The sequence below is a fragment of the Pseudorca crassidens genome, chromosome 10, assembly GCF_039906515.1.
Source record: "Pseudorca crassidens isolate mPseCra1 chromosome 10, mPseCra1.hap1, whole genome shotgun sequence".
Lineage (NCBI taxonomy): Eukaryota > Metazoa > Chordata > Mammalia > Artiodactyla > Delphinidae > Pseudorca > Pseudorca crassidens.
In genome coordinates this window covers 88,637,502-88,660,955 of record NC_090305.1, presented here as the reverse complement: position 1 = coordinate 88,660,955, position 23,454 = coordinate 88,637,502, and the positions used below count along the sequence as shown (strand labels likewise).

The following is a 23,454-nucleotide window of genomic DNA, read 5'->3' as shown; positions in this document are numbered from 1 at the left end:
ACAGAAAAACAGAAATATAGATCAATGGAACAGGTTAGAAAGCCCAGAGATAAACCCACACACCTGTCATCAACTAATCTATGACAAAGGAGACAAGGATATACAATGGAGAAAAGACAGTCTCTTTAATAAGTGGTGCTGGGAGAACTGGACAGTTACATGTAAAAGAATGAAATTAGAATACTCCCTAACACCATACACAAAAATAAACTCAAAATGGATTAAAGACCTAAATGTAAGACGAGACACTATAAAACTCTTAGAGGAAAGCATAGGAAGAACACTCTTTGACATAAGTCACAGCAAGATCTTTTTTGACCCACCTTCTAGTGAAATAGAAATAAAAACAAAAATAAATAAATGAGACCTAATGAAAGTTAAAAGGTTTTGCCTAGCAAAGGAAACTATAAACAAGACAAAAAGACAACCCTCAGAATGGGAGAAAATATTTGCAAACGAATCAACAGACAAAGGATTAATCTCCAAAATATATAAACAGCTCATGCAGCTCAATATTAAAAAAACAAACAACCTAATCAAATAATGGCCAGAAGACCTAAATAGACATTTCTCCAAAGAAGACATACAGGTGGCCAAGAAGCACATGAAAAGCTGCTCAACATCACTAATTATTAGAGAAATGCAAATCAGAACTACAATGAGGTATCACCTCACACCAGCTAGAATGGACATCATCAGAAAATCTACAAACAGCAAATGCTGGAGAGGGTGTGGAGAAAAGGGAACCCTCTTGCACTGTTGGTGGGAATGTAAATTGATACAGCCACTACGCAGGACAGTATGGAGGTTCCTTAAAAAACTAAAAATATAATTACCATATGATCCAGCAATCCCACTACTGGGCATATACCCAGAGAAAACCATAATTCAAAAAGACACATGCACCCCCAATGTTCAATGCAGCACTATTTACAATAGCCAGGTCATAGAAGCAACCTAAATGCCCATCAACAGCTGAATGCATAAAGAAGATGTGGTACATATATACAATGGAATATTACTCAGCGATAAAAAGGAAGGAAATTGGGTCATTTGTTGAGACGTGGATGGATCTAGAGACTGTCATACAGAGTGAAGTAAGTTAGAAAGAGAAAAACAAATACCATATATTAACGCATGTATGTGGAACCTAAAAAATGGTACAGATGAACTAGTTTGCAGGGCAGAAGTTGAGACACAGATGTAGAGAAAAAAACCTATGGACACCAAGGAGGGAAGCGGGGGTATAAATTAGGAGATTGGGATTGACATGTATACACCAATATGTATAAAATAGATAAGTAATAAGAAACTGCTGTATAAAAACTAAAATTCAAAAAAAAATTCCTCTACCCAGATGCCTTATTATTTCACATCCTTTCTGTCAGAAGAAAAATAAATATGATTCACATTTAGGGGAGAAAAACAAATTGCTAAATGAAATTTAGTGTGGGATAATGAATAAATGTTGATCTAGAATAATAAAGAAGTAACGACCTAGCCCTGTCTTTTATCTTTAAAAAAACTCTTTACTATATGAGACTTTCTCTTTCACTCTGGAAAGTTACCAAATACGCTACAGATGTGCGTAACGATCCCTCCCTTTTGATGAAATACATGATATATAAGCTTTAGCCTTAGGCCCCTCTTCAAGCTAAAAACGAATTTTAAAGACATTCGGCATTATAATGAATAAAACCTAAATCTTTTAGAAGCAAATGATCATCCTGACCCCTCATATTATTTCAAATGTATTTTATACTAATTGTTTTAAGAAAACTCTTTCTCCTGGATTAATATTTCAACTATTTAAAAATAGGTAAACTTTATTGTACATTATCACTTGAATAGACCAAATAATTTTAGTGCCTCCGTAGACAATTGGCTTTCCAATTGAAGCATAGTGATTTAAAAATAAAGAGAAATCATCAGCATTGAAATAGATTAAAATAGATGTCTACTTAGAATTGTAAAAGCAATTCCATTTTTCTTATGTCACATTTAAAGCATGGTTATTATTTTTAAAAGATATTTCAGACGGATATTATGGGTTTATTAACAAGAAAAGCCACCGTGTAATAGCACAATGATAAAGGATGAAGGGTGAAAAAACAAGCAGAATACCTATTTTACTTTTTTTGAATACATCTCAATGAAAATCATTTACACAAAGAAAAATGGGGCCGAGCTATTAAATTATCAGGCCCACCTATTATGCTGTGATAATTAGAAGTCATACGAAGATGATACACAAAAAAAGTAAGTTGTCAAGCAAGTTGGAATCACTTTTAAAAGTAGAACTTCACGTACAAGAGTAATGAAAGAGCTCTTCGTTTATATACGTGAGAAAAGGTTTCAGGCTCCCAGTTCAAGATGGCAGACCAAACACACATTTATTGCCCTTCTACCTCAAATTCTACCGACAAATATATATTGAGCACCTACTTTGTAACAGGCAACTAAGATGAAATTACATCTAACAAGGTGAACATGGCAGGTGTCCATCAGGAAGGTAGCACTTGGGGAAAATTCCCAAACTCAGGAAGCAGATGAATTAAACTGAAAAAACAGAGAGATCATCAAAAGTACAGCCCATAACAAGCCCAGGAAAATATGGTGGTAATGAATTTGCCCTAAAATAAAAGAAAAAGAAATAAATTTGCCCTGAAGATCAGTAGAGAAACTCCAGACTCCTCTTCTTTATCACCTAAAGCAGGAGTCAGCAGAATCTATAAAGGACCAGATAATAAATGTTTTTAGCTTTGTGGGCCATACAATCTTCCTCTCAAAAGCACTCCACTCTTCCCTTGTAGTCTAAAAGCAGTCACAGACAACACAAAATCGTGGTGTAGCTGTGTTCCAATAAAACATTATTTACAAAAACAGGTAGTAGATCACAGTTTGCCAACCCCTGGCTATATTGTATGAAGTGGACAAATAAAAAATAATTTCAAGGGAATATATCTGGCCAGAATTTTATCTCCAGCCCAGCCTCTTCTCTGCACCCCAGGCCTGTCTGGCTGCCCTTCCCCACATCCAGGTAATTTCCTGCACCCCAGCGTACCTGTTGTTGATCAGGTATTCAAGATGAATCCTGGTGATGAATCTTGACCTTTCCTTTTCCACTGTTTATCTCGATCAATAGTAGGCTCTGCCTGTTCACTGCTTGAGTGAATCAGTTCACTTCTCTCCCTCTTTACTGCCAGTAACAGTAGCAGAAGCCCCTTGGACCACTGCAGTAGCCTCCCATCAGACGCATCTTCATCCACCCATCCATTCATCCGTCCATCCATCTACCCGCCCACCCACCCATCCATCCATCCATCCAATCTCTTCTCCACATTTTCAGTAATTTGTTCACCAAATGTTTATCGAGTGCCTGCCATGTGCCAGCCACTCTTCCAGGCACTGGACTTAAATTGGTGAACAAAAGATATTTTTTTTAAATCCCCAATTTTGTGGAGCTTCTATTCCGGTAATGTGTGAGGCGGTGGAGCAAGACAGTAAATATAATATATAAGTAAATAACAGCACCAGAAGGTGCTAAGTGCTAGAGGAGAAAGCAAAATGTGAAAAGGAGTAGAGTGAGGGGCATCTGGAGAGCTGGGGCAGTTGCACGTTTATCAGGGTGGTTGGGAGAAGCCTCTGAGGTCAGGGGGGAGGGAGGGAGGGGTTCAGTCATGTTCCTATCATTGTGGGGAAGAGCAGTCCTGACAAAGAGAGGTTTCAGAGCAAAGTTCGCAGTGTGGGGGCCTGCCTGTGTGTTTTGGAGCCTCCAGGAGGCTGGTATGGCTGGAGTGGAAGAGCTGAGGCAGCTGGAGGGATGATAGGGTGTAGAGGGCAAGGGTGAAAGGGTGAGGCCAGGGGGCCAGTAAGGAGGCGATGCTAGTCATCCAGGCTGGAGATGATGATGGCTCCAAACAAGAAGGGTGGCCCTGGGCTTCCCTGGTGGCGCAGTGGTTGAGAGTCCGCCTGCCGATGCAGGGGACACGGGTTCGTGCCCCGGTCCGGGAAGATCCCACATGTCGCGGAGCGGCTGGGCCTGTGAGCCATGGCCGCTGAGCCTGCGTGTCAGGAGAGGCCACAACAGTGAGAGGCCCGCGTACCGCCAAAAAGAAAAAAGGAAGAAGGGTGGCCCTGACAAAAGGAAAAGTGGTCGGATTCCAGATGGATTGGACAGGGGTTGTGGGAGAAAGAGAAGGTCAACGGTGGCCCCAAGGTCATCCTCAGAAGGTTGGAGTTGCCTTCACCCAAAGAGCTTCGGGGTAGGGGCACGAGGAGTTTGGTGCTGGAAAAGAGTCTCCTTTCCAAAAGCTACTTGCGTCACGCCTGGTCCATCCTTAGGTTTTCTCTCTTCCCCAGCCATATTCAGACTAAGATCCTCAGCGTGGCCTACAAAAGGCTGTGTATTGGGTCCCTACCACTGCTCTGGCTTCACATTTGTACCAGACTTCCCTTTAGACTCGTTCTTTGGGCAACACTGGCCTCTCTTCAGCTCCTTGAACACGGATGCTCTTTCCAGTCTCCAGTAAGCAATTCCCCAGCCTGGAATGATGCCAGCCACCGCGCATTCCCGCTGCCCGCGTTTATCTCAGTTAAATCCTGTTCAAGCTTCAGATCTCAGCTTTGACACCATTAGCTTAAGGAAACCTCCAGGTCTCCCCATATGCTCTCTCCTAGTGCTCTACATGTTTCCTGTAATTACATAATTGTATGATTATTTGATTCATGTCCTTCTTCCCACTAGACTATAAAATCCCAGGGCGCTGGATTCACATGCTTTGCTCACCACTGTACCTCCAGTGCCTTACACAATATCTGCGTATCCTAAGTACTCAGTAGATGTCTGTTGAATAAATGAATTTCAGTTTACCACCCGCCTAAAAGAAAATAGTTTTTACGTTTACTTTTTTTCAGAGGCTTTGTATAATTCTAGTATAGGGAATACTGAACTGGAAAAAACACAAAGGAAATAATACATTATCATTTATAATAATTACTAGTATCCTTCAAAGTTCATTATGCTTATTACCAAGTCCAAAGTTGTACTGCTCGCCGCACAACAGGTCAGTAAATCAAGAGATGCGTTGTTAGGGCAAGGAATAGTGACTTTATTCAGAAAGCCAGCACACCGGGAACATGGTGGACTTGTATCCCGAAGAACCCTCTTGCCTGAGTTAGAATTCAGGCTTCTTTTATACTAAAAGGGGAGGGAGTAAAGTCAAACATTTCCTGGTCCTGGTCAGCCTCTGGGAGGGGATGTGTTAATTTCTTCCTCCCTGCAGTCATTCGTGGGTGGGCCTGGTCAGGATGTTCCCTGAGAGCTAAACAAAGGTATTTCAGCTTACTGCTCATTACCTGGAAGGCAGGGTTCCCAGATATGGGCCGTCATGGATAATTGAAGCTTATAGGCAACATCCCTTTAGTGATTAACTTGTCATAGAATTCAAAGGTTCTTCCCTATTACGTGCTCATTAAGGAGTCCAAGCCATGAAGGATTCCTTTCCTGTAAAATATGGTGCTGCCCACCAGACTTCTGGTTCTCCTCAGAAACCAGAGTGTATTACAGACTTGCATTGTCTGTCACCTTGAAGACAGACTAAGTCCTTGGACTTCTCCTTGTCCATTAAAACGTGAGCAGAAGTGATAGGTGTCAATTCCAGGCAGAGGCATTTGAGAGCTGGTGTGCAACCCTCCAGCTCCATGCACCTGGATTAGTTTCCTGTGGCTGCCATGAGAACTTACCACCACTGGGGGGCTTAAAACAACAAAAACTTAATCTCTCACGGTTTGGGAGGCTAAAAGTCCAAAATCAAGGTGTCGACAAGGCCGTGCTTCTTCTGCTTCTTCAGAAGGCTCTAGGGAAGAAGCTTTCCTTGCCTCTTCCACGTTCTGGTGGCTGTTGGCAATCCCTGGGGCTCCTTGCCTTGTAGATGCATCGCTCCAGTCTCTGCCTCCATCTTCACTTGGCCTTCTGTCTGTGTATCTTTGTGTCCAAGTATCCCTCTTGTTTCTCTTATAAAGACACCAGTCATTGGATTTAGGCCCACCCTAATTCGGTAGGACCTCGTCTTAAATTGATTACATCTGCAAAGACCCTACTTCCAAATAGGGTCATATTTACAGGTACCGTGGAGTAAGAACTTGAAAACAGCTTTCGGTGGGGACATAATTTAACCCATGACACCACCCTACGCTGGCAATCATGAAGCACACCTTGAGATGGAGGCTTGGTCAGCCTGAGTCCCAGAGTGACTGTAACCAGAGGTTTGTATCTCCTAGTTTGCCTCATTTCAGTCACATGTCCCCCGAGTAGAGTGGCAGGCTGAATCAACTGCCCCAGGTAAAGCATGTATCCTTCTAGCTTTTTGATGAGTAAATTTAATTGACTCATGTAAATTAAATGTGTCCACACTGTATATCTCTTTCTTGTAACCCGTCTCCAGACTGTCGTCCATAGGATATACTCTCAGTGGTCACCAGTTCCCGAGGGCCTGCCAAATGCCTGTGTGCCAAGAGGAGTGTGTGCTAAATTAGACGCAAGGATCCTTAGCCCAGCGAGTGTATCATCTAGTCTGGGGCGAGATAGAGAAGACTATCAGTGTTGGCTGACATTATCAGAGGACACCCAAGGAAGAGACTTAGTAAGAGGCAGTGCTTAACAGGGCTCCCGGTATGTTTTAAGGACTGTGCTAAGCACTTTAAGGTATTATCATCTTTAAACCCCATGGAGGTTGTATACCTTGAGGTTGGTATTTTTTTATCCATTTTATAACTAAGAAAACAGAGGCTTTAAAAGAGTTAAGCAACTTGTCCACTCGTCACTGAGAATTCCAGTCCAGGTCAGTCTGATTCACAAACCTGGCATCTGTGGACTTTCCTGTACTGCCCCTTCAATTCAGCTGAGCCTTGATGGTCTGCTAGAACACGGGAGGCTACACTCCGAACTACACACAGTTGGCTTCTCCTTCTATAGTTATCCCACGGCTGCATTGACATGTGGTACAATTAACAGTAAGGAAGAGAACAGAATAGTTAAACTACTCATCAATTTCTAGTTCGGTAATGGCCTTCCTAGCTGATATTTATGAACTAATTAAACTCAGCCTTTCATCTTTCTAAGATGGAACTACCTTTCAGACTTCGATTTTCTAACTTGGCCATGGATGCAAAGATCTGTCCTATCAGAGGCCTTCATTTCTCCTCTAAAGCATTAAAACAATTAAAAGAAACAGCAGGATCAAAAGAATCAATATGAAACCAAACCAACCCTATTGTTAAGTGTTTCCAACCTTGTTTCAAAACAGCCTTATGAGGATTGTTTTCCAAACAGCAGTGTATGAAGACATCTACTTTTGAAAACTGATTTTCCTATGAATACGTATCTCGTTTTCTATGCTTGGAGAAGCAGGGAATACCCAAGCTGGCGTTCAGTAGTAACAAATATGAAATAGACCATTAAAAAAAAGTTGTAGGAATGTTAAAATCCTTGTTGACTGGTTTTTACCTTTACCCGGCAGCATTCCAATGCTAGCGTTGGCATGGAGACTGGAAAAGGAAACTTTCCACCAATCTGTCACTTGCTACTGTTCCCACTTATTTTACCGTGGATCCAATTTTAACAATTTTTTAAAACATAAAAAAAAAGTTTGATGCTTTTTTGCTTTCTCTTTCAAGACGTTTCTCAAGCATAAAAACACGCATGAAAAAGCTTTCTAAAATCAGTCAAAGATCTAGTTTTCCAAATACTCAGCTGTTTTCATTAGGATAATTGCCTGGTTTTTTTTGTTTTGTTTTCCCACGTTTAGTCTGAATGCTTTGCCATGGGGGAGCCCCACAGTCTGAAAGTAACTTTGTCCCCACTCTCCTCACTGCATTTATTACAGAGGCTGGAAGACGCATCTGCTTTTCAACAGTTTGTGGTCCTTTTGAGACCAGGGAAAGCTGAGGTTTCAGGAAGAAAGTTGGGCTTCCCAAAACTTCGGTGGCAGCAAGTTTGGTATGGTCACACCTAGGATTTCTTGAAATCAATTTCGTTGAGGAAGAACAGTCTGAGATTCTTGGAGCTAGGCTCGAGGTCACAGGTGGAAGGCAAATCTGTCACTGGTCCTCTCGTAGGTGGCCTAGAACCCAGTAGGCACTCAAGTCATGTTGACACAAATGAACGAATCCCAGTACCGCCGTATCGCATCTTACAAAGACTGAAGGGTGATTATCTTGGGCTAGGAAGTAAAAGAGAGAGCTGCCTACCCAGAGCTTAAGGGGCCTCGGGCTGGCATCCGAAGCCTGGCGATCTCATTCCGCTTTGGCATCATTCTGAATTGCTCTGCCTGAAGCTGGCGCGATGTTAAAGAGAGAAAATGCATGCGAGGAAAATCAGAGAGCAGAGGGTCGGGAACAGATGTGAGCAGAAAGGAACAGCATTTGAAATGAAAGAAAGAAATTGGACTCCCACAGCTGGAAGCACAGACCCCCTCAGTGTCGTCAGGGATGTGGGATAATTTTGCCCTCCCTTTGTTCTCCCCCCCCCCCACCCCCGTCTTCCAAGTTCCCAGGGCGTTTGTTTGATGTCTTTTTCTGTTCGATTATTGGACCCTAAGGACGGACCCAGGGTCAGTAGGTGACATACAAAAATGAACGAATTGAGCGGTTCTTATCACCTCCCTTGCTCCCCCCCCCTGTGTCCACAGCGCCTAGCACGTAGTAGGCGCTCCTTAAACATCTGGAGAGCAAATGAGCTGCAAGTTTGCGGCGCTGAGCACGTGGGACTGGGGAAACCAGGACAGCAGAGGAGGGTGTCCCCGACCACAAAAGCCATGCGGGCGCGTGCGGAAGGCTGCGGCGGGCGCTGCCTGCGTGGCGCCCGGGGCGGGGGCGCGGGGGCCCGCGGCAGCACGTGCGCGGTGAGGACGCGGGCCGGGCCGGGCCGGGCCGGGTGGGCGCGGGAGGTGTGCCCGCGCCGTGGCCCCCGCGCGTGCGGCTGCCCGGGTGGCGGTGTGAGTCACTGCGGAGCTTGTGTTTATAGCCGCCGGCAGGCTCGCGTGAGACGCCGGCCCGCCAGCCAGCCGCTCCGCGATCCAACCCGCGCGCCCCCAACGGCCCCCCAACCGCCGCCCAGGCCCGAGGGCGCCATGAGTAGCCCGCGCTGCGCCCCGCTGCTGCTCCTGCTGCTGCTGCCGCCGCTGCTGCTCAAGCCCCCCGCGGGGGACGCCGCCGTCATCACCGGGGTAAGCGGCCCCCGGTGCACCTGTCCGCCCGGGTCGCGCGCGCCCTAGAGGCACCGGGTGGGGGGCGGGGTGGCGACCGCAACGGGGAGGCGGGGGCCACCGGGAGGGTCATCCCGGGTGGGGACTCCTGCTCCAGTCGCCCTTTGGCGCACTTGGAAAAGTGCCCTGCTCCCAAAGCCGCGGACGGCCGGGACATCGGGCGCTCCCTGTAAGAAAAAGTGACCACAGTCTCACCTCATCACCTTCATCACCACCTTCTCCCGCTTGCTTCCCCCTCTCTCCTCGTGTTTGGTCTGTTTTTCTCTTAAGCTGAAAGAAGTTTCCTTTCGCGGTTTTCTCAAGCACTTTCCCTAGACGTTCCAGCCTCTATCCTTAAAATTTTAGTGTCCTGAAATGCAGAGGGGCAAGACCAGTACCCCCAAATCCCGGGAGCCTGAATTCTGTAGTCAAGGAGTTTGCTCCCCGAGGCATCCTCCGCAAAAACCCTTGGAAATAACTTGGTCTGAGGACATACGTGCACTTTGAAAAGCAATGTGGACGCTGCCTTCTGGGTTCCAGGTTTTTTGGTTTGTTTGTTTTTGTTTTTCCAGCGTCCCGAGGTTCTCCCTGTAGAAGTTTTCCACTTCCAGTTATTGGTAAAGCACCTCCAGCGCTCTGGCTTAATTCTGGAGTAGGTTGCCATGTAGATGTTGCAGTTTAGAGAGATGTCTTCATCATTTGTACAAGCAGGAACTAGTTCAGGTCTCTTCTGCGTCCACCAACAGTTTTCTTTGTGTGGATCCGAAGGATGAGTTTACAGCACAAGATAAAAATGTCTAGTCTACGTCAACAATGCAAAATCGCTACGATTTCCTGATTGTTAAATGCTTTACTCTTCTAAGTCTTAACTTATTTTACACCTCCATTAAATTATTTCAGATAGCTAAGTGCACACAATAGGGTTTAAATAAAACTTCTGTGTTTGAAATGATGATACGTAGATAATGAAATAACATTTAAATTTAAGGGAAATGTCATCGTCTTGAGAAAATTAAGCTCTATTGTCTCCATGTTGGTTAATAGGCTTATAGCACATTGAAAGTCCTCATACTAGAACAGTATGTGGTTACAGCCAATAGATATTTGGGTGACAGCCAAGAGATGCTTAATTATAAGCATTGTGATATTTATTAGAATAGTTTGTAGAGATTTTTACAAATGTATTTGAATAGCTTTGTCAGTCCCTGTGGTTGAAAAAGAGTTTTTACAGGTCTTTCGAATACATGAGAATTGAAACCTGATGAGTTTTTTTCCCCCCTCTTCCCCTGCTGGCTCATTTTAAATTTCTCCTAATCCTCTGAGTCCCAGATTCCTTTGTGATATAAGTATCTTTTTGTTCCATTCACAAGACAACACTATTTGAACAGATCAGCAGTGGGTTAAATATGAAGGGCATTAGGAAACAGCTGTCTAATTAAAAATATATAAACCTATGCAATTCTTTGTATGTCTGAGAACTGAAGCTTTTTGTGTTACAAAATGAAATTTTATCACATTGAATGTTTATCTGTTAAGGTTTAGACTGGGCTTATTATATAATTATGTGTGCTGTTTTTCTTGTTGTTTTAAATCAGTGCTACCAAAAAAAAAAAGAATTTAAAAAATTTCTCTAAAACAACATGGCAATAAAGAAATGTAGTTATGTTTCCATGACAGGAACCATCTGGAGTCAAATAAAAAACTCAATAACTTATCTAGATATGTCATCTCTAGGCTGTTAAACGTCCAAGTGATTGGTTGAATTTTAAGAGATTTTGGCTGAATTTTGATTGTCTTATTAAAAGAGCTAGTGGGGCTTCAGAATTCCTGCTCTTGAGCATCTGTTGAAGTAAAATATTGCCTGAAACCTCCACCTTAAATATTTACTTTTGGGGGGGGTAGTATATGTAGTTATTTTTAGATTGATTTATATGGCCACATAAATTTGTTAAGGCAGTATTGGAAAAGATCGAGTATTGAACGTCTCATTTATGGAACGTAAAATGGCTACATATGTGTGATTTCTGGCATTCAAATAAAAATTGGAAAAGTGGGAATGTTTATATATTTTCCTATAAATGTTCAAATACCCCAAGATGAAAATTGTAGTTTAAATACAGATATTTGTTTTAAATAGCTCGAGAAAAAATTCTTATGGAGGAAAGAAAACCAACTCTAAAGCAAGATAGCTGATCACTTTTAACGAAAAAATAGTGAATAAGAGTGTGCCCATATATTTCCATTTTGAGAAGTTATAGCTGTCCCCAAAACCAAGAACTCTGAAGAAGTGTTTTAGTTGTTTCCATGAAATCTACATTTAAAATTTGTGTCTAAATTATACACTTTTTAGCTTCTTACGTATATAGTACAGGTTGCTTTTACCTTATCACTAGCAAAACATTACTGCACACCATTCAGACAAAGCATCCTATTTATGGTTGGTTTAGGAGAGAAGAATAGTTCTTCAGATCTATTTTCATGCAAATAAGTTTAGACTTCATTATTTACTTCTACTTAGTCAAGTATGGAAATTCTTCCATAGTTAATTCTTTGATTATATGTATTTACAAGTTTTTATATCAGGAACAACAGTCTTGAGTAATCACTGTTGATAATTGCATCTGTCGCTTGCATTTCTAAATCTGATGGATCTTATAGGATAGTTCAGGTAATTTTGTAATGTACACATATGTATATCCGAAGCCAATAATTTCCTTTTTGCAGGTTACTCACCCAGAAAAGAGTAATATAAGGCAAAAAGTCTTGGTCTGTCCATTCTCAACCTGTGAGATTTCTTTCTTTCGAAAGGAAGTGGTGAAAATCAAGTCAGTGGTGTGAGAAACATCAAATCTCGTGAACCAAAATGCAAATATTTGAAAGAGAAAATGAGTAGTATTTCAAAAATCGACATCAGTGCCTTTATGGGTCTGGAGTATTTCATGCCAGATTTAGAGACCATTTAAATCCCTTTTTAAAATTGGGCCCAATGTATTCTGCAGTTAATAGTTATAAAATCTTGTGATTCGATTTATGGAGTTCCTAATGGCCATGTATGGTAAAAGACTAATATAGACACGTTCTTCAAATTCAGAGCCGGTTCATCCATAAAGCGCAAGAAAAAAAGAGCTCATTTTGTTTTTTAAAAATCTTGTGGTTTAAGATTTTCATAATGTGTGGGCCATTATTTAGGTGATTTTTTTTTTTTTTTTTTAACCCAAGTGGGAAAATCACTTCTGGTCAGATTTTGTTGTAAATATCTTCAAGCAAATGAAGATAACACTTCTTTTTTTATATGTAAGATTCTTAAAATCATAGCGGTTGGATATTAAAAGGGCATTTTTTTTTTTGCTGCTAATTTTAGATCCCCTTAGCCTGAGTCATTCCTGTTATCTGTATTTATGTGTTTGCTTATTACATTTCAGGCCTGCGACAAGGACCCCCAGTGTGGTGGAGGCATGTGCTGTGCTGTTAGTATCTGGGTTAAGAGCATACGGATTTGCACACCGATGGGCAAAGTGGGAGACAGCTGCCATCCGCTGACTCGTAAAGTTAGTATATATATTTGTGTTCTTGGTGCTTCTCTTACATTGCAGTAACTCAACTCTGAGCAAGGCCTGTGTGACATGAAACCCAGGGTAACGTGCTAGAAGTTGGGAATCAGAAGCTGAAGTGGAAAACCACTTCCTCACTCCTTTCCCTTTCCATTTGAGAGAATTGTATCCTTTACCATCCTTATTCTATTAATCATTTACATATCATGCTTCTCGTGGCATTAGAAGCATTTCATGAAAATAATTTCAAACACTTAAATTTGCTTAAAAAACTTTAGGAGATATATATATGTATCTATATATATAGATATATAGATATATATATAGTTTATGCTTCTTTGCAGAAATCAGAGTATGCACGCTCTTGAAAAGATGTTTAACATCAGACCTGCCGAAAAGGCAGAAGTAAATAAGTTTGTGTTTTGGTTTTTGCAGAAAATCATCCATGATGCAGTCACTCTTGTATCTTCACTTGAAAGTCCTCTATTTTGACTCTCTCCACAGGATGCCTTGTTCACAACTGTGGAGGTTCATGATATTTAACGTGCCAGTTTATTATCTAACAGCTCAATATCACAATGCCCTGAACACCACTTTTGAAAAGTGATTGCCAAGAAGTGGCAGGACCAATGGCAGGACTGGACAGGGCTTTAGAGGTTGTGTCCCCAGGGGTTGCAGGCTCTCTTGACTGCAGGGGTCGGGCAGCTGTACGAGACATCTGGAAGGGGGTGGGTGGCAGGCAGGAGAGAGCAGAGAAGTTTGTGGAGCCTGGAGAATCATTGCCCTTCAGATTCAAAACGTTTGAAATACAGTATGAGTACAGCCAGATACCCCAGGGATGCCAGGTTGCAGGTGCCTTGCTCTTCTAGTGGTACGTCTTCATTTACCCAACAGTTACGTGGGGTGCAGGGGCAGGGGTGTGTGCTGAAGGACAAGTCCCAGGCCTGGTGGCTCGTTGGCGGCGAGTTCAGTCGCCTGCAGTGTTCTCTCTACACGTGGTATCCTCTCGTCTTAAAATAGGTTGAATGTTTTCAAAGCAAGCTAGATTCCACCTTCTGCTTCTTTTTTTTTTCCCCCCCCCCCACATGCGGCTTAGGGTTTAAAACTGTAGTAGTGCCAAACATCTTTCCCGTCCTCCAGAGTTACAGATAACAGCTAATATTTTGACTCTCTTGGAATGAAATAAGGAAGGATGTATATTGGCTTGGGTTTCGCTCTGTGCGCTGTAGTGGGGCCCCTGGTTGATTGGACCCATCTGAAGACGGCATTGGGCTCTCCTGTGGTTTCCTTGAGAAATACTTCCTGTTGTGTTTAGACCTTTCCTCCCTGTGAGCGGGTCTTGTCGTTTGTAAGCATGATATGCACCTTTTATTCTTGGCCATTTTGAGACAGGAAATGTTTTAAACCATTAGTTGTTTGGCTCTGTGCCAGACTCCACCCCTCCACACCCCAGGTGGGGAGGGATGGTGAAGCCCCAGCCGCCTTTGACCTTGATCTCAGTTTTTATCATCTGCCTTATCCAACGAGAGTCATCTTTTGTCCATTGGAGTCGCTGTTGCTGAAAAGTTGACTCTTAACTCACCCTCCTTTAAGACTTACGTTGTCTTCGTACAGTGTTAGTATAACCTCACGTGTGCCCCAGGTACGAGAATCTTGGGGCCAGTTTGCTAAAGCGAGTGAAGAGTGACACATTCTGGGCGACTATTTTTGTATGAATCACAGTACTAGTTGCTGCTCGTTGGATGCAGTGGTGTACCAGACACTGGATACTAAGTGTTGTGGATGTGTTTCTCACGGTAATATTCACAGGAAGCCTGCGAAGAAAGATTTACTTTTGTCCTATTTTCCATGCAACAACGTTCGGCCGCAGAGGGGCTCAGTGAGTGGCTGAGGTCCCAAGGTGATAGGTCAGAGGGCAGGCTGTGGATTTCACTTCTGTCTGATGCTCCATTGTCTGTGTGGTCTTAACCACTATATTCTTCTACTTCCGTGAAAGCTGCCGTCGTGTTTAATTTGAACATGTTTTTCAGTGCAGTTAACCCGAACTGGTTTGTGTGGGGAAGATGCTCACTGAGATGAGGGACAGTGGTCCAGAGTTGGCCCCTGTCTCATCCTGTAGTTCCGATGAGTTTTCCAAACCTGAGATATTTTGACAAGAGAACCAGATTCTGCCTCCCCGGGTTCGTCTAGTTTCTAGTTGAGGTTTAGTGCAAGGTCAGTTCTGAAAGGAAACAAAGTCGTTCTCCTGCCGTAAACCCAGGGACATCTCTGTGCTGTGTTTTTATCACACCTAATAACGAAGTCTGTAATAACCGAGTAGGGTTTTCCTAATAGAATTAAGTGATAAAAGAACTGAAGTACTGAAAAAATAAGATTTTAATGTCAGATCTGAACTTACCCCCTTCTCAGATGCCCACTTGAAATGTGTTTCTAGACCTCGATGTTACAGCTTTTCATATTGGTTATTTTTCTGTCTTGAAAACACATTTTCATAGGTCATTTCAATGACCGAGTTCTAGTCCCAGAGTTGTTACTTGTCTTGGGCGAAATTTATCCCGGTGAAAATCTAGTTCTTCCAGAGTATCTTTCAATTATATTCTATTCAAAACAACTCAAGAACAAACATTTTTTAATAAACATATCCTGGTGAAACTCCACTCTGAAGTTTTAGAGCTCATTAGTAGATGGTAAAAACGTAGATAGAAAATTCTTTTTAATGCGATGTGTTTATTACTTTTACCTCCCTGTTTTCTTTTTCTTTGGTTAAAAAATAAAGTGGATTAACTCTGACTGTGGTCCCAGGTATTGGTACTTTAAAAACACGGGCTGTGAATAGGTGAGGACTACACCTACTCAAATTTTAAACTTTCCATTCTGGTTTGGTCTTGACATTAGCCACAGATGTTTGTTTATTTTGATAAAGTGAACAGTATTTGATGAATGAAACTGAGACCTTTAAGTAGAAACTGGTGGCCCCTGAGTTCATTTTACTGTTTTGTTTCTCAGATGTATCAATTAACTTGTAGAGTCTACAGTCACTGCTAGGCTACGGTTTTGTAACTGTAAAGTTTTTAACTTCACATTTGATAATTCAAAAATAGAATAAAATATGTCTACTTAAAAAGAATAGGATGCCTGTTTTCTAAACACATTTTTAGGCAAATAATAGTTTTAACATGTATTGATTTTTAACAATTAAGAATGCATTACTAAATCGTATGTCTACTGGGAATACTTTGCTGTTTAAGAAACATTCGTTTCTATTAATACCCACACTTCTAGAGTTTATAAAGATTAGCCATGTCCATCCCATTCTGATTACCCATTGGCTTTGGAAGTTTAGAATTATGTGACTAGTACTTTTATTCTTATTGCTTATTATTTTATCAAAAAAGTTTAACAACTATGTTTCCTTCAAACAATTAATCTTGTTTTTAAATTTCATTCCATTTTTTATGTTAACATTTTTAGCCCTCGTTTTGATTTTCTATTTTTATTTTTGAGCTGCACTTTAAACCTTGACTAATACATTTTCTTTTCCTGAAGCAAAAAATTTCTGATTAAAACCTGGGTCTTGTTCATGTTAAAAAAAAAAAAAAGGAAGAATTAAAAAGTTATTAGCTATTTCTATTTCAGAACCAACTTATGGTGAAACATTATAATTTCCGAATAGAGTATAAATTTTTTTTTAATACTGACTAAAATATAACTAATATAAGTGCAAACTTTAGCGAAAGATGGGTGGAAGAAACAAAGTATGCTCATTTGCTGTCACAGATGTCAAGAGCCACTGTCTGCATTTGCTCTCTCAGGACAGCTTCATGCCCGTGATTACAGGTTCAGATTGGCAGAGAGACTCACAGGACATGAATATGCTTTAGGTTAATACGGGGTTTCTCAACCTGGGCTCTTTTGACATTTTAGACTGGATGACTCTTTGTTGTAGGAGCCGCCCTGTGCATTGTAGGATGTTTATTAGCAGCAGCTCTGGCCTCTACCCCCCTAGATGACAGTAGCACCCCGTCCCAGTTGTGCCCACCAAAAGTGCTTCCAGACATTGCCACGTGTTCCCTGGGCAGGGAGGACGGGGGTGTTGGCGGCGGCTGGAATCACTCCGGTTGAGCACACCTGTCTAATACTTCATTTACTTAGCCTTACAGGACACAACGTAGGAAGTACAGCATCTTCGCCTCCTTGGGAACTCATCAGCTCCCTGAGCGCACAGCTTCTTTTGCCCGCTCGTCCACACAGGTGCTGTGGCTGCCATACGTGATTGCCAGGGTGTGTGTGTGTCGGGGGTGTCCTCTTGACTCATAGAAACTACCACTCATCTCTTGCAAATCTTTTATGATCCCCCTAGTTCCAGAGGCTCAAGGCTCCCCCAACTCAAGTGCAGTTTCACCCAACCAGTGAGGCTGACCCACCATCCCCTGCTTTTCTTTACTTTCTCTGGGGACACACTGCAGTGGGAGGCCCAGGTCCATGTCAGGTCGGCCTCCATCAACCCAGGCCCCAGGTTAACCCTCTACTCACAGGATGGGAGCAGATAACGTACTGCATGATTTAGGGTTATGTGAGTATATACCTACTCCAAAAAAATTAGAAGAAACAATTTAGAACTTTACCAAGTTAAGATACGGTGGCACTCTGCATAGCTATTAAAACCAGAAGCTGTGGGACTTGTCATTTTTATTTTATGCACTGTTATACCATTTGAATTTTTTTAAGCTGTGTACTTCTATTGAAAAAGTTGTAGCAAGCCTGATTTTATTAAGATTAAAATTATAATAGGGCCAGTACTCTTTATGTCACGTGACTAGGCTTTTCTGCACGTGTCCCATTATGTTTCCTTCTTTTACACAATTGACTCTGTTTCGAGAGACAGCACGAATAATACTTCTGTTTCGTATCAGGACTGCTTTCTCTTTAAAAGTGCTGCGAATGTATTGGGAATCATGCCTTCTCAAGAGTGCTGAAGGTTCTGCCTCGGTAACTTCTAGAATTTGCTGGTTGGAAACCTAGACTAATAGAAACATTGGCTTGAGTGTATAGTTGATTGTAAAGTAAACCATCAAGTTGGTACTGAGTGACGAGCTCCTTGGCTCTCTTTGTACATCTGAAGATGCATCTTCCATGAACACTTTCTCATGCATGTGTGACTGTCAGACACCTATTAGGTTTGTCATACAGTGAATGTAGAAGTAGCTGTGAATGGACCAGTCAAGAAACGGGCAAGTTATCTGTGGGGTGTATCGTGTCGGAAGTCGTGGTCTGTGTGGTTAAGAGCTCATAGATGGAGGAGGAAACTGCTACAGGCTGGTCCAGTGAAGAAGGGCTCAGAGGAAGGAGGGAGAAACACAGACTGGATCTTGAAAAAGCATAAAAATAAGAAAAGGGCATTCAGGTATAAAGGGACCTGCAGGACAATCTAATCATTATGTTAAGTTCAGTTGGAGCAGATCTAGGTTGACGCTTCCACAATCTTGGTGCTCTCAGTAAGAAAAAGAATAACACAAAGATATTTTTGAAGGTTTCACAAAAGCACACGACCTAGTGAGCACGTTGCCAGGGCCCCTCCTAGACCCTGGAGGGACCCTACGTAAGCGAGAGCCTTTGGCTTCCGAGTTTGGTGGCATTGATCAGTGCCAGGCAGGGGGTCTCGGGGTGAAGGGGGAGCTCCAGGACCTGAGAAGGTCACCCCTTTACCTTCAGGGAGGTCACAGCTTGTGGTGGGCACAGGAGTTAGGACACACTCGAGAAAATATTTGTTAAATGCCTGTGTACCAAGCAGAGTGCTGTGTCCTCAGAGACAAGAGTCCCTTTCTTCCCAGAGCCTGGAGTCTGGGCCTGGTGGTATCTGGAAGAAGATGGAGCTGGGTTTGACTGTGACACGTTCCTTTTCTAGCTGGCTGACCTCAGTCAGGTGCGTTAATTCACCTCAAGAGGAGGCCACTTGGCTTGTGTCAAAGCGAGGCAGAAATCTGGCTCCCGCTTTGGTGTGACATTCATACATGATGCCCTGATGTGGCCCGGCCCGTGGCAGGCCGCCAGCGTTAATTTCTTTTTTCTGCTACTTTTGCTGAGGACGACCTACGTGACAAGCCAAAGAGTGACCATGGTGTCGAGATGCACAGAGCACCACACTGAAACCAAGAGGACACTTCTTCTGAGTACCTGAAACTATCTTACTGGGTATCTGTCATTAAAATTTAAGTTCCATGAAGGGCAGAGGCCTTTCCTGTTTGGTTCGTCACTGTATCTGCAGCACCTAAAGTAGGGTCTGATATGTTGGTGACACTCAGTAAATGCCTGTTGAATGAATGAATAAAAGACACATGCTTGGCGTTCTCCACGGATACAGTTTGACACCCTTATTACAATTAGAGCTCACTCGTTCCAGGCTCCTTGGATATCGCTGTCTGTGTTCATTTTTCTCAACCTCAGCACCGTTGACATTTTTTTGGCATTTTTTTATACCAGATAATTCTTTGCTGCGGATACTGTCCCCTGAGTTATGGGATGTTTAGCAACATCCTTGGCCTGTAGCCACTGGGGGCCGGTAGTGCTGCCCCCTCCCCTCATTTGTGACACACAAAAATGTCTCTGGACATTACCAGATGTCCCCTGGGGGGCTGGGGGCAGAATCACCCCAAATTGAGAACCATTGGTTCGTGTAGTCGTTTGGGGCTCGGTGAAAGGAATCTCTCAGATCTCAGGGTCACGAAAGGATCATAAAGGTCATGAGTTATGGCATCTCATACCATCCACTTGTAATTGTCCAGGCCATTCCTGCTGCCTCCACCTCCTCTGACATAGTCTCGGGGGCAACACATGAGCCAGCTATCCGTGGGCCTTTCGACACACACAGTGACAGAACCATTCTAGCACGCGTCTGCATGGAGCCGATGGCCAAGGTGCCCCCGAGTAGACGCTGTCGTTAGAGCCTTGAAAATAATGCTCTTGCAAAAAGACAGCGGAACTGGAATGGCTCTGCCTGTCCACCTCATACCTCCCCTGCCGTCCTACTGCTTCCCTTTCTTCCCTGTGTATTTATGATCTCAACCATCTCCCTGGCCCTTCCAGAACCATTTTGGAAATGGAAGGCAGGAAAGAAGAAAGAGGAAGAGAAGAAAAAGGAAAAAGGAGGTAAGAAGAACACGAGCATGGGAGCACCCAAAGATAACGCCCAGAGTAATCAGCCTTGACCGTTGTTGGACACCCATAGAATTGGGTCCATCCAATCAGTGCACCCTAACAATAAGGTTAGAATGGTTCTGCCACTGTCTGCAGACAGCCTTCTGTTTGATGTATAAAGAAATGATTCAGAGGGCATCTGGAAGATGCATCTCAGTTTTCTCCTAAGGACAGATTACTGGTGTGGGGCGGCCTCTTTTGGTGGAAAGAATAGGAAATACGCTAGAATGATACCGAAGAGTTGGGAGGCGGGAAGGATGCATTTCCGTGCCTTGCGGAAACTGTAGAAGGATCCCGGAGGCGTGAGTGTGTAAGAGCTGGCCTCTCTCGTATTACCCTGGATCGGGTAATTTGTCATCCCATTTCATTGAATATCCATTGCCTCCAGGCCTGGGGTTAAACTTTCTCCCTATCACTTGCAAAGCACGCAGGTTCTCAAGAGAGCACCACCCCTACAGGGGGAAGAATGGTTTTTGCTCTTTGCCTCTAGAAAGCATACGTGTTTTGAGGGTCCTCCACTTGCCGTGGCACAGAGAACCACCACCCCAGTTGCTGGTTGACCCTCCTCAACCCGGCTTCACCCAAGACATGATGAGCAGGGCTCTTAGAAATAGCAATTGAACAGCTCTTGGAATGAAGCTGACCTTTCACTGCTGGTTCTCCCTAAGCCCAGGTTTGCTTTATTGTATTTCTGCAAATCGAGCTTGCCTCCTTCCCTAATTTTACTCTTATTATCCCCTTGCCCCACCCAGAATTTTGACTTCGTCTCACATCTTTTTTTTTTGGTGGTGGGGGGGAGGAATGGTTTCTGGGGGGGGGGGTTTATAGATTTTTTTTTTGGGGGGGGGCCGCGCTGTGCGGCTTGCGGAATCTCAGTTCCCTGAGCGGGGATTGAACCCAGGCCACAGCAGTGAAAGCACCAAATCCTAACCACTAGACCACCAGGGAACTCCCTCACATATTTGCACAAATGTATGAATTTATATATTTCTCATTATCAGTGAATTTTTATTTGCTCACTGTATACATGTGGTTGTGCCCATAATGTTATGTTCTTCTCAAGGAGCTGCAGTCACAGGACGCTCTAAAAAGAATTAAAATGAGAACAAGTAGAAGGCAGTGTAGCTTGCTGGTTAAAAGCTTGGTCCCTCAGCTCCCCCTGCCAGCCAAGCTTCAAGTTCTGGATATGTGACCTTGGGCAAGCTCCTAATCTCTCTGTGCCTCAGTCTCTTGTCTGTAAAATGGGTAAATTAAAGTATTTGCCATCTTCACAGAGTGGTCGTAAGGATGGAAAAGGATAATACATAAAAAAAAATGCTGAGCCTGTTGTTTGATGAATAGTTAATACTCAGTAAACACTAGCTATTATTATTCAACGAGATTTCTCAACAAAGTTTTTGTTTTTTTAACATTTCCTGCTCTGACTCAGTTTTCTTTTTTATTTTAGGTTCCATTTTTTGGACGGAGAATGCATCACACGTGTCCATGCCTGCCCGGCTTAGCCTGTTCACGGACTTCGTTTAACCGATATACTTGTTTAGCCCGAAAGTAACCACTTTAGAGGAGAAACTTTAAATGTGAACAGCCACACGATGTCCGTAAAGTCTGTTTACCTGTGATTGTGCCAAACAATTAATATGCCAGAAAGAAATGCTATTGCTTCCTCAACTTTCCAAGTAACGTTTTCCTCTTTGATTTTTTTTTTTTTTTTTTTTTTTTTTGCGGTACGCGGGCCTCTCACTGTTGCGGCCTCTCCCGTTGTGGAGCACAGGCTCCGGACGCACAGGCTCAGCGGCCATGGCTCACGGGCCCAGCTGCTCCGCGGCATGTGGGATCCTCCCGGACCGGGGCACGAACCCGTGTCCCCTGCATCGGCAGGCGGACTCTCAACCATTGCGCCACCAGGGAAGCCCTTCTCTTTGATTTTTAAGTGATGTGTTACTTTTCTTTTTTTTTTTAATCGAAAGCGGATTTATGTTTTGAATAGAAATGTAAAGTGCAAGGCATTATGGAGCCAGTTTTCATTCATTTCCCTGTTTGTGTTTTGGTTTGGCTTTTTTTTAATGCCAATAACTTGTCCATTTTCACAGAAGTGTGGAGAATAGGAATTTGATATTTTGGTACAGAAACTTTCTTTTTCTTAAAACACCCCCTGCCCCACTGTGTGTGCACACATGCACGCATACGCGCGCGCGCACACACACACACACACACACACACACACCTTGGTCTCTTTCCCTCACTCCTCAGTGAGTTTTAAGACTCTCATTTTATTGTTTGGCATTTCCCTCTGAGCCTCTAGCATTTTAAAGTGGGGATCCACATCCTTGAGCTTCCTGGCAGAATCACTGATGAGAATCAAGCTTTTTGCCTGATACTTAAACAGTGAAAAGAATGTGTAGTTGAACTAGACCCCCCAAACTTCTCTTATATGGAGTGGAGGCAGGGGTGCTTCTGAACTTTAACTGAACCTGCTTATGCAAGTGGGTTTCAGGTCTGCAGTTTGACTAGTATGAGGACAAAAAGAATGGAAGTCAAATTAATTTAGTCCAGATTCCTAGATTTGGGATTTTTTTAAAAGACTTTTCCAGTATAATATTACATTTATTTCTTTTCCTTTTTATAAAGTTGCTTTTTTTTTTTTTTAACGAAAGTCTCCTAGTTAGAGATGTTCTAGAAAATGTCACTTGAAGAGGAAGTATTGATTTTAATCTGGTATAACACTAGTTATCATTTTTAAATCGGTATTAAGTTGTCATTTAAACTTTATTTGTAACCCAAAGGTCTGTTGTAATGGATTGCCTGACATCCCGTCATTTGTACCTGTATCAATATTGCTGTGTAAAAATTCTGTATCAGAATAATGATGGTACTATATATCATTTGATTTATTTTTAATATCATATGCTTATTTTTGTCACAGCTGTCAGTTCGTATTACAAGCGGATTTCTATATAGCCCACGTTCTAAAATGGGTAAAGACTCCGAAGTCGGTAATATAGCACTAACAGTGTGTAAGTTTTCATTTTATGTACTGGAAGGTTCTGTTTGCATGAGTTTTAAGGTAGTATAAAAATAATGTGTTAAATCAGTGAGGTTTTGGAGCATGAAGGAAAATTATGACATGCAAAACTGACTGTGATCAGGAATGGACTCACAGGACTTCACTGTCTTGATTCAGCAAATAGTAACAGGGTGTCGATCATGGGTGGTTAGGCAGGGTGCTAGGTGCTGGCTGTACAGCGATGCCAGTGTAGCCTGGCCTTGAAAAACCCACCAAGTGTTGTAAATGGATTCAACGTTGCAAATAAACAACTTCTGGAATGTGTTTAACTGACTAAAGTGGCTGTGCTAACCCACTAACAGTTGCAAAAAAAAATTGTCCATTTTGTAATTATTTATTCATCCAGGACTTACAAATGCACATTATGTGTAACTTTACCTCTGGAGTAACGTGTCCCATA

The 23,454-nt window shown here is 42.8% G+C and overlaps 1 protein-coding gene across 3 annotated transcripts in view; it reads left to right on the top strand.

Moving 5' to 3' along the window:
• PROK2 (prokineticin 2) overlaps positions 1 to 21,708 on the top strand; it is a 180,060-nt gene extending 158,352 nt beyond the window's left edge. The window contains exons 1-4 of one of the 3 annotated variants that reach the window (XM_067755877.1): positions 9,067 to 9,227; positions 12,668 to 12,793; positions 19,880 to 19,942; positions 21,438 to 21,708. In XM_067755877.1, coding sequence (XP_067611978.1) covers positions 9,132 to 9,227; positions 12,668 to 12,793; positions 19,880 to 19,942; positions 21,438 to 21,542 — 390 coding nt within the window. In that variant the 5' untranslated portion in view covers positions 9,067 to 9,131 and the 3' untranslated portion in view covers positions 21,543 to 21,708. Of the gene's footprint in view, positions 1 to 9,066; positions 9,228 to 12,667; positions 12,794 to 19,879; positions 19,943 to 21,437 lie in introns of those variants that run through there. The other 2 variants (XM_067755878.1, XR_010947313.1) reach the window with 2 other exon arrangements.
• Positions 21,709 to 23,454: the final 1,746 nt, after the last annotated feature.